This window comes from Chrysemys picta, chromosome 1, assembly GCF_011386835.1.
Source record: "Chrysemys picta bellii isolate R12L10 chromosome 1, ASM1138683v2, whole genome shotgun sequence".
Taxonomy (NCBI): Eukaryota; Metazoa; Chordata; order Testudines; family Emydidae; genus Chrysemys; species Chrysemys picta.
The window spans coordinates 77,241,036-77,253,131 of NC_088791.1; the positions used below are offsets into that span (position 1 = coordinate 77,241,036).

The following is a 12,096-nucleotide window of genomic DNA, read 5'->3' on the forward strand; positions in this document are numbered from 1 at the left end:
AAAGTATATTTAGCAATTAATAGGAGTAATCTTCTTTAGACAATTTTGAAAACAATGGTGACCATAAAAGGTTAATTTAAAAATATAATTATGGCAGTGCTGTGGCACTGCTGAAACCATGTTAACAGAATTCTACCTTACTCTATAAATAGGATTATTAGTAAAACATTCTCTGTCTTACTTCCACCATAGGGCTTGTTTTGCTCCAAACGTTGGACCTAATAGAGGCCTCCCACTCTATCTGGAATAAACAGTGCTAATTAAAATGTTCATCAAAAAACTAATTTTCATTTCCATGCACACATTGTATTTAAGTGTCAAAGAAAAGGAATTTCAAGTTGCTTATCAGCTTTTATTTTTCATTGTTACAGTTTAGTTTGATTTAATGTGTAAAAAATAAAATAGGGTTTTTTCTTATTATTTATAAGCCATATAGTAAAATACTAATTAATGACTTCCCATAGCTTTGTATGTGGCAATCTGTGTTTCTATGGGAATATAGTAGCCACATGTTCTGAGTCAAAAGTTTGCTACCTTTTTTTATGTAGCTGATTTCAAAATTGAGTCTACCTCAGTGTATGAGCAAAGGCAAACAATAACAAACACTTACAATTCTGGATATTTCTAGTTCTCTGTATTACTTTTGTACAATCTCACAAGGCTGCGTATGTGTGCGTGTGTATGTAGTTTTTTGTTTGCTTGCTTTTGAGATATAATTTTTGAGATATAAGCAGCTACAGTTTCTGAATGGGAAGTGTATTTTACTAGCTTACATCACCATTTCAAAAACAAGGAGTCTGGAGGGCACCCTAAAGACAAATCTGTTAGTCTTTAAGGTGCCACCAGACTCCTTGTTGTTTTTGTGGATACAGACTAACACGGCTACCCCCTGATACTTAGCACCATTTCAGACATTTTGTAAAGAATTTTTCTTAGCAGCTTGCCCTCTTGTCACAATGTAGGGTAAAGGTCTGCAGATATTTTACATGCCCTACTGTAGGGCATATACAGAATCGATGGCCTTCCTGAAAACATAGAGCAGTGCTAAAGAATTTAGGGCATGTCACACTAAGGCCTGGTCCCCTCTAAGCCCCCACTTCGGACTAAGGTACGCAAATTCAGCTACGTTAATAACGTAGCTGAATTCGAAGTACCTTAGTCCGAACTTACCGCGGGTCCAGACGCGGCAGGGAGGCTCCCCCGTCGATGCCGCGTACTCCTCTCGCCGAGCTGGAGTACCGGCGTCGATGGCGAGCACTTCCGGGATCGATCCGGGATCGATTTATCACGTCTAAACCAGATGCGATAAATCGATCCCAGAACATCGATTGCCTGCCCCCGGACCCTCCGGTAAGTGTAGACGTACCCTTAGCAAGGTTCTGTCATAGCTGGGGCATGGTGCTTTCTGTGTGAGGAGAGCTAATTGGATGTGATTGTGGGGAGATGTAAATAAAAAATAAGTTTAGATTCACTTAGGGGGCATTCTGACTTTTCAAACTAAGCTTTACAGGTCACCTATAATGTAGTAATGCATATGAAATTGCAAGGCATGTAGGGTGGATATGCCAAAATCTAGACTTCTTTCTTCAAGCTTTCTGGAGACAGTGCTTCATGTCTGTGACTAACATGAGTACTGTTTGGTGGGCAGTGGATTTTGGTTTACTCTTATTTTGGTAACTCAGATAAAAATATAAGTCTGTGTATGATTTCCCCAGACAGTATTCTCTGCTATTATTCCTCTGTTTACTTCATGTCTTTTCTGTTTTCTATTCGACTTCTATGAAACACCCATCAAAGTGGTATCTGAGGTATGTGCACTGCTGCCTCACATTAGGTGTCCAGATTCACAATTCAGGGAAGATAGGCATTCGGTTGCCTACCTTGTATGGAGGGCCCAATCTGGTAAGAGTGCTCAGAGGTTGCCTACCGGATTGGGTCCCATTCAAAATCTGGCCTCCGTACAAGATGATGGTGATGAACTTTGAGCCAAAGTGGTTAGAGTACTCAGCTGGGATGTGGGAGATCTGAGTTCATTTCTCCCCACCCCTTGCCAGAGAAGAAGAAAGGATTTGAACATGGGTCTGCCACCTCTCGGGAGAGTGCTCTAACTGCTGAGCCATAGGATTGTCCAGTGTGAAGCTCCCTCAGTCTCTCCTATTGAAGCTGTTCTACTTTGGATAAAGAGTCTTTGGAGCAGAGAGAGTGGATGCTGGGCCTTCCACTTCCCAGGTGAGTGCTCTAATCACAAGGCTATAGAATCATATTTTCTCTCGCTCTGTCTCCCAAAGACTCTTTAGTATTTGAAGCTGTTCCACTGTGTATAAATACTTAAAAAGTCACAGAGTGAGAGAACGACTGACTATAGCTTGGTGGTTAGGGTATTCACCTAGGAGGTGGGAGGACCCTTGGGCTAGTCCTCCTGTTCCAATCATTCTTCAAATATTTATCCAAACTGGAACAACTTCAGTAGAAGAGACTGAGGAGCCCCATATCAGACTATCCCATAGCTCTGTAGTTATAGCACCCTACAGGAGGGGGAGAATTGAACCTGGGTGAGTCTCTAGCTATTTTGTGTGGAGCGAGGCTCTGGCCTAACTCAGTCTCACAGGCATCTAAGCTGCTTGACTCCAAGAGAGGGGAACCGCTAGCAAAGAGAGACACCTCCCTACAACCTGGACTTAGGCATCTCCTTGCCTAGAGGGCTGGGGTTTATGATATACCTTTGATGTTGGCATCTCCTATTGGATACCTCTAGGCATCTCCCTGTCTAGCATGCTGGCTTTTGTGAATTGTATTCCAAGGTGCCTCTCTCTCCTCATTCATTGTATTGGAGCCTAGATGCCTAACTCAGGCTTAATGAATCACAGTATGTTCCTGTGATTTTTTCTAGGTGCCTAAAAGTTACAGGGTTGCGATGCTCAGCATTTTAGTGCCTAAGTACCTTGTGAATCCGGCCTGAGTGCCTTTTCCTTTTCCTCTTCTCTATATTTTATGGAGTCCTTTTCTGTTTCCTGTCTCCTGTTTTTCCCCTCTCTCCCCGTCTCTCTTTTTTCTGACTCATTCACCCATCCAGTTGCCATCTTTTCTGTTAAAATCCTCATTCCCTGTCATGTGTCTTCTCTCTGCTAGTCCTGCTGACATGCTGTGCTTTAGTGGTTGGCTGAAATATGAAGTGCTTCCTGTAGTGGGGGAAGAAGTGCTGTAGTATGTCAGAGCATCAACGGAACAAATATATGAATGATAAGTCAGACATGAACGACTACCACATCATGTGTCAGTGCCTTAAATCAAATCTCTGGGGCAAAAGAGACAAGTTAACATTAAATGCAGGATAGAAGCCTCAAAATTCCTAGTATTGCAGTAGCCTACTCTGTTACATTCACTTTATGTACATTATAAGCAGCACCATATGCATCTGCTTTGGCATGAATAACTGGATGTTCTATATAGAAGGAATTAATGTAATGGAGTAAGCTGTTGAAAGAAAAGCTGTTTCTTTGCTTTAATCCTTCAGCCAATGCAATCTTGAGAATCTTTTTAAGAGTGTGCACTGAGTGCCATTTCCTTTTTGCTGATTTCAGGAAGCCTCTGCAATGGTAAGACTGTAAATTTATGTTCTCCTTAAAAATAAAGCAGTGTTTAGGAAAAATCAAAAGAAAAAAGAAAGTTCTTCACAAACTAATTTGTAAGGATTTGTTGATCTAGATATTATGTCCATATCCGATATCAAAAATTGCTCCCCAAAATCATTTTTCAAAGTTGAACCTCAAAGCATAAAGAAAATATTTTAAATCCACAAATTAACAGGGAATTGCTATAGAGCTAAACATTACATATTGTAAATGCATCTGAACACAAAATATCTGAAAACAAGTATCTCTTTTATATACCTGCAAAAGTCCAAGTTTTTTGTGGTTGCAGTGCTACAGCTTAGATGGTCTGTTTGTCAGAGGGTGGAGATGGATGGCAGGAGAGAGATCACTTGATCATTACCTGTTAGGTTCACTCCCTCTGGGGCACCTGGCATTGGCCACTGTCGGTAGACAGGATACTGGGCTGGATGGACTTTGGTCTGACCCAGTACGGCCATTCTTATGTACTTACAAAACTCCCTTGACTTCGGTCTAAGCGGGATCAAATTCAGTGCGAACACATTGATCCTGCAGCATGTTTTTACACCCAGTTGAATGTGGTTTTTTTAAAGGAATTCTAATCAAAATGCTAAAAGGCCTTCTCAGCGCTCTCACTTATTAATACATATTAGTCTCTCTATTAAATGTACATGTTATATGCATTTTTATACTACACTACACTAATGACTGTAATTATGGTTAACTGTATTTCCATTGCAAGCCACTGTCTTTTGGGAATTACAACCTTTCCAGAAGTCCTTAGTGGTAATTAACTATGATATTGCAGTTAATCAGTCATAAAAATACATTTGGATATAGAATTTTTCTGAATTGGACTGGATTCTATCAAATTCAGTAACCTTTTGTTGCAGATATTTATTTTGAATGTCTAGTATTAGACAATGTTCTTAAGTATTCTCTGCCAGAATATTCAGGAAAAATAGAATGATAGTATAGGACAATAAAGGTGAAGTTTTGTAAGTAAAACGTATATTTTTTAAAGAATGTGAAAGAAATACAGGAGCTTTATTTTAAGATAAGAATATACATTATAGAACATAAGTTAAATTTTAGTTCTTCGGTCTTCCTACCTGTTAAACTTCAATTAATGTTAATGAAAAGTTTCCTGGGTAAAGGCAGACATTCAACAGGATTTGGGCCATCATGTAATATTTGGTGAGCAGGTTCTAAATTTCATTTTTACACTGTTTTCGCCTAACCAAGTTTTTAAAAAATCTGTTTTCTGACTGCAAACCTTTCTGGCTGTCAGTGTCCTACTCCTGCTACAACATTAAATGGGAGCAGAAAGCGGAAGCTGTTGCTTGCTTTTTTGTGAATATCTTTTACTTTTGTGTCTTCTTTGTAATTTATATCTTTTTTATGCCGAGGGCTAGTGTGACAAGGTCAAGTGGTATTAAGTTTTCAGTAATGTCCTTTGTCTTTCTGGTTTTAATTTTCTTAGAAAAAGAATTAACAAAGAATGTCAGTAAAAGGAAGGCGATAGATTGACAAGAAAGATTTAAATTGCTAATAATCGCAGCAGAAAAAGGCAGAGCAGGAGTCAAATAGAATTGTCAGTTCATCACAGCATAGCGCTACAACTACCAACATAATCAACACAGCATAAAAAAAATAGTGCATCATTTTGTCTAGGGAACTGAACTCTTAAAATCAGCGTTCACCCAGTCCAACTTTTGTTGATTCTGAGGTACCCGAGCCTGTGTCATGGATTTTCAAGATGCAATATACACTGTTATGAGAAATAAAAGTAGATGCACTATTTGTGTGTCAGTGGAAAAACTACCTTTGAAGAGATTTTTAAATTATATTTTTATTTCATATTAAACCAATTGTTTCTAAGACTGGAAAAAATCTGAAACATTATAATCTAGTTAAACCATATTAAACCAATTGTTTCTAAGACTGAAAATAATATGAAACATTATAATCTAGTTGAAAAAATATGGGCAGAGGATAAATTGGAGTAAGTGCAGATCTTATTGTAAAATGTGACTCAAAAAGAAAAGGCATAGTGAGACACAACTAATATGAATTTTACTACTCTAGAGCTGGTTTTCTGACTTTGAAACTATATTTTTACTTGTAAGCTGCCCTCCCTGTGACTTGACATGGGATGTGAAAGTCAGGTTGAGCTCTTTGTGGCTCCCATGCACACATCTTCATCAGTAATAAGGATTCTGCAATCAAAACTTGGTTCACAATTCTATTGATGATACATGAACCAGAAAAAAATCCATCTTTCTCTTAGCAGTAATGACTGCAGGAATAACAGTGTGTTTAAAAAGTCATAAAACATATTTTGGCAATATATGAGCAGCTTTGACTAGCAGGTTGTGAGTCTATAAGTAGATATAATTTTTACACAAAAAAGATTTTTGACCATAGCAGACTCTAATTGATAGGTTCATTTACTTTCCTCCACACAGTACATTCCTTTCGATTGTAAAAACTAATAGTTGCCAACAGTCACAGTGCCATCTGTGATATTTAGGTCTTGTCCATACAAAAACTTAAACCAGGTTAATTAAATGTATGGTTTTTAACTGATTTACCTAAACTAGTGCAAGTTTGTGCATAGACCCTCTAATTTTGTTTTAAGAGTGGCATATTGCAGTTTAGCTTGATCCCTTCTTTTTTTTTTTTTCAGGTTTAAGATAAAGCAAAATATAAACTACTCTTAAAATGAAAGAATAGCATTTGCAAACAAATTAGCAATGGTTTAACTAAATCCAGTTAAAAACACACTTTTCATTAAACCAGTGCAAATTTATGTGTAGACAAAGTCTTAGAATAACAGTGCATAGCACAACTGTGGATAAATTTTGATTTTTTTTTAACAGCAATAACTGAAAATTTTCTTTAATTCAGGAAAACTTACTATGTGTTGAGCATGCCCATGCCACACATACTCTCCACATTAGATTTCCTATTTTGGGGACCCCGTATTTTGCCATTTCAGTCTCCAGGGAGAATTCTGTTCTGACTCGTGTATGAAGAGTAATTTTATATCAGTCCTTGTACTTGGCATATCTCTGATAGAGTTTTCTGAGGTAGTGAGATACAGGAGGCTCTACAGAGCTAGTTGACCTCAATGCAGCAGCTGATATATGAGAGCATATGCACGCCTACAGATATTACTGCTGTGTAACTTTTAAGGTCTAGGAAGCAATTTGAGTGAGTAGAGAAGGGAGATGGAAACAAATAGTGTAAGAGAGGAGAAAACTGAGAAAAAAGAGGAAAAAACAGATTTTCTTATTTCTCCAGATTCCTGGCCCCTTGTTAGTCCCATACTGGTGGTGCTATCTCAAGCAAAGTCATGGTAGTTGAGTCATTGAATGTAGCAGAAGTGTTCACATAATCAGAACTACATCAAAAAAGAATAAAATCTATGAAGCAAAAAGAAAAAAAGAAAAAATCCTAAAGAGAAAATTGTTAGACTAAGCTGAGCTGGTCTAAAGTACTGTGCTGCAACACCATGCCATGCAGAAGATTAAAATACTATAAAGCACTATAAGCTTAAAAGGAAAACTGCAGCAATTAGTTGTAGCACCTTGGATAGCTAAATGAATAGTTAGTAGGGCTGTCAAGTGATTATAAAAATTAATCACGATTAAACATGCAATTAATCGTGCTGTTAAACAATAATAGAATACCATTTATTTAAATATTTTAGGTATTTTCAAAATTTTCAAATATATTGATTTCAATTACAACACAGAATACAAAGTGTACAGTGCCCACTTTATATTTATGTTTGATTGTAACTATTTGCACTGTAAAAAAAAAAAAGTATTTCAGTTCCCCCATTGCAAGTTCTGCTGTGCAATCTCTTTATCATGAAAGTTGAATTTACAAATGTAGAATTATGTAATATATATATATATTACATAATTATATATATATATATATATATATATTACATAATTATATATATATTCAAAAACAAAACAATGTAAAACTTCAGAGCTTACAAGTCCAATCAGTCCTACTTCTTGTTCAGCCAATCACGCAGACAAGCAAGTTTGTTTACATTTGCAAGAGATAATGCTGCTCGCTTCTTATTTACAATGTCACCTGAAAGTGACCAACAGGTGTTCATGTGGCACTGTGGCACAAGATATTTACGTTCCAAATTCCCTAAAGATTCATATGTCCCTTCATGCTTCAACCACCATTCCAGAGGACATGGATCCATGCTGATGACTGGTTTTGCTCAATAACAATCCAAAGTAGAGTGGACCAGTGCATGTTCATTTTCATCATCTGCGTCAGATGCCAACAGCAGAAGGCTGATTTTCTTTTTTGGTGGTTCGGTTTCTGTAGTTTCCACATCGGAGTGTTGCTCTTTTAAGACTTCTGAAAGCATGTGCCATACCCAGTCCCTCTCAGGTTTTGGAGGGCACTTCAGATTCTTAAACCTTAGATTTAGTGCTGTAACTATCTTTAGAAATCTCACAGTGAAAGTCATCTTAAAACAAATAACATGTGCTGGGTCATCATTCGAGACTGATATAACATGAAATATATGGCAGAATGCAGGTAAAAGAGCAGGAGACATACAATTCTCTCCCAAGGAGTTCAGTCACAAATTGAATTAACGCTTTTTTTTTCTTTAATGAGTGTCATCAGCATGGAAGCATGTCCTCTACATTGGTGGCTGAAGCATGAAGGGCATACGAATGTTTATCATATCTGGCATGTAAATACCTTGCAGTGCTGGCTACAAAAGTTCCATGCAAAGGCCTGTTCTCACTTTCAGGAGACATTATAAATAATAAGCAGGCAGCATTATGTCCCGTAAAGGTAAACAAACTTGTTTGTCTTAGTGATTGGCTGAACAAGAAGTAGGACTGATTGGACTTGAAGGCTCTAAAATTTTACATTGTTTTGGTTTTTTTGAGTGCAGTTATGTAACAAAAAAAATTTACATTTGTAACTTGCAGTTTCACGATAGAGATTGCACTACAGTACTTGTATGAGGTGAATTAAAAAATACCATTTCTTTTGTTTATCATTTTTAGAGTGCAACTATTTGTAATAAAAATAATAATATAAAGTGAGCACTGTGCATTTTGTATTCTGTGTTGTAATTGATATCAATATATTTGAAAATATAGAAGAAAAATCCAAAATATTTAATACATTTCACTTGATATTCTATTGCTTAACAGTGTGATTAAAACTGCAATTAATTGCAATTAGCTTTTTAAATCACAATTCATTTTTTTGAGTTAATCGCATGAGTTAACTGTGATTAGTGAACAGCCCTAATAGTAAAATTTTATTTATATATATCCCTGACATCGTATTTCAAAACTTATTTCAGCAATATTTGTCCCTACTTCTCAATGAGAAGTGCTTCTTTTTTATTTACATAACTTTCTCTGTTTTGTTTGTAGTTTGACTCAGCTTGCACCCCTATTTTCATGTGTATCTTTGGAAAAGCTTAATATCAGCAACAACTGCTTGTCAGGTGAGTATGTAAAATGAATTAAACAATATATTTTTGTAAAAATTACCTTTAGGCTTTTTTTAGGAATACAGGCAACCAGCATATTATAAACGTCAATTGTTTATTAAAATATATAGAATGGGGTCTTAAAATGACAGGAGCTATTCTATTCTATGACCACCTTCATAGAATCATAGAATATTAGGGTTGGAAGAGACCTCAGGAGGTCATCTAGTACAATCCCCTGCTCAAAGCAGGACCAGCACCAACTAAATCATCCCAGCCAAGGTTTTGTCAAGCCAGGTCTTAAAAACCTTTAAGGATGGAGATTCCACCACCTCCCTAGGTAACCCATTCCAGTGCTTCACCATCCTCCTAGTGAAATAGTGTTTCCTAATATCCCTCTCCTCCCAATCATTTTCCTTCCCCTCCGCTGGACTTTTTCCAATTTGTCCACATCCCTTCTGTAGTGGGGCGGGGGAGGGGGGGACCAAAACTGGATGCAATACTCCAGGTGTGGCCTTACTAGTGCCAAATAGAGGGGGATAATTACTTTCCTCAATCTGCTGGCAGTGCTCCTACTAATACTGCCCAATATGCCATTGGCCGTCTTGGCAACAAGGGCACACTACTGACTCATATCCAGCTTCTCTTCCACTGTAATCCCCAGGTCCTTTTCTGCAGAACTGCTGCTTAGCCAGTCAGTCCCCAGCCTGTAGCAGTTCATTAGTGTAGTATCTGGGCACCTTCCAGTTGTGTATTAAGTGATGTCGCTAACATCTGTCACATGTGGTTTGTTCTCTCTCTCATCCTTTCTCCTGGGGAAGAATTGTGTTTCTTTCTTTTTTTTTTTTTTTAATGTACATGCTGCTCTGTGCTTATGTTGAAGAAGGGTTGAAGAAGTGCATCTTGCATTTGGATTAGAAGGAGGTGAAGTTTGTGAGTTCATTTTGCCATCTCAGATGGGGCCCCCCCGAGATACTCTTCTGTGTGGAAGAAAGAGCTATTACTCTTATGATAGGAAGATTCATTATTCTTCAGGAGCATTTGTTGGTCAGACTTCATCCCAAAGCTTCTGATGATCTTTGAGATATGCTGGGCCTAGGCTGTTGAGCACTTCAAAGATAAGGACCATTATTCTATGGGAAGCCAGTGTAGGCAGCAGAGGACATGTTTGACATGCACACAGTAGCCTATGTTGCTAAGGAGATGCTTGTGTGCTGTACTAGTTGTAGTTTCCCAAGGGCTGAGTGCTTGCACTGCTGTAGTCCAGATGAGAGGCGAGGAAGGCTTATGTAACTGAAGCCAGCAGCATGGGATGGAGTTTCCTATCCATCTAGAGTTGTTAGAAGGTGTGTTTATTCATGGATGCTGCTATGTGAGAATTTAGAATCGGAGTGAGGAATCTGGGATCACTGCTCACCTACAGACTGACTTCACCAACTGAGGGTGTGTACCTTCAACCAAAGGAGATTGAACTATGGCTGCAGACTCCTCAAACTGCTTTCCTCTCTCTATCCGCATAACCTCTCTAAAGTTCTTTTTCAACCAGTTGATCTTAATCCATGAGATGATCTCATCCAAGCACTGGGGCATCTTAGTGGTAGGTCATATATGGTGAAAAATAGGTAAAGCTGTGTGCCACCTGCATGCTGCTGGCTAAAGAACAAAAAACCTAGACATGAATTACTGCTATATTCCAAACACTGAAGAGGTATCTTGTAGCTTTTATTCCACAGACTCAAGCTGGAATTGTATACCATCAGCTCTATTTGTAGTAGTCAGTGTTAGTTGTGCATTTCCAGCTATAATGCAAAGGATCATAATTTAATGTCAGAGTGCTCTTTAGATGCAGGAAATCTGGAAAGAAGGAGTACATCATCATTCTATGTTTTGGGATGTTCAGATGCCTTGTTGTCCTCACCTGTATTTCTAAATGTAATAGCATAATGTTTGATCAAATACCTATTTATCTAGATATTTCAGGTATTTCCAAACATATTCAGGTAAACAGGTGACTACTTTATAAGACAACAGAAATGTTTGTACACTTTTGCTGAATTTTATGATTTCTGTTAAATTGAATTTTACTTGAATATACTCTATACTAGAGCTGGTTGAAATTTGAGAAAGCCTTTTCACAAAAAAGTTTGGACAATTGTCATTTTGTTTCTAACAGAATCCACAATAACGGAGAGTTTGTTAATGATACTACTTTACTATAATTGTTTGCTTTTACACATGTCTGCACCTTAATTATTCAGTATTATATTTACTTTTTCTTCCCTAATGTAATATAGACCTTGAGAGTGTCATCATATGGTTTAGTGGATGTGAAAAACTAAGTGAGTTATCACTCAATGGAAATCCAGTTCTCCAAGAAAAAAATTGGAGGTAAGATAAACAATTAATTAATCCTTACAATATATCCATTGCTCAACAAAATCGAAATCAACCAAAGTTCACACATAGCCAGATAGTAAATAAATCTTAATATTTAAGTTAGCTAAATAGTAATTTTATAAAAATCTGGAGGTTGCAATCAATACATTTATTATTCATTTTATTATTCAGAATATTATATCTGATCATTTTTGAAATCTAAATATTATAAATACCTCCACCCAACAAATGAAATTATCCCTCAGCTCTCCTGCACACACTGGAAGTGCAGGGTTAGTATACATTTCTGCATCTAGGCTTGTGGCAACATCAGCAAATGTTGATATTTTTATAGGTGATCTGATTTTTTTTTCTTGGTGTAAATGCTGGTATTTTTTAAAGTTAGATATTGTTGTGAAATAATATCCAGAGAGTCATCATCCTTCTAGGGATTCTAATTTTAGGCAAAGATTAAGGCTGAGCTTATATGATCAGGGAAAACTTATAGTGGTAAATATTAATCTTTCTCTACATTTCCTGAATGTAAAAAAGACTTGGGTAAGTAGCTGGCAGTGAGATTAGTTATGAAGAGCTGTGCAGGGCTTGCCA

General features: G+C 37.3%; 1 protein-coding gene across 2 annotated transcripts in view; it reads left to right on the forward strand.

The window, feature by feature from the left end:
* The window catches only part of LRRIQ1 (leucine rich repeats and IQ motif containing 1), a 158,422-nt gene that overhangs the window by 32,481 nt on the left and 113,845 nt on the right, over positions 1 to 12,096 (forward strand). For both annotated transcript variants that reach the window (XM_065559974.1, XM_005279152.5), the window contains exons 13-14: positions 9,053 to 9,126; positions 11,406 to 11,499. In XM_065559974.1, coding sequence (XP_065416046.1) covers positions 9,053 to 9,126; positions 11,406 to 11,499 — 168 coding nt within the window. The remainder of the gene's footprint in view (positions 1 to 9,052; positions 9,127 to 11,405; positions 11,500 to 12,096) is intronic.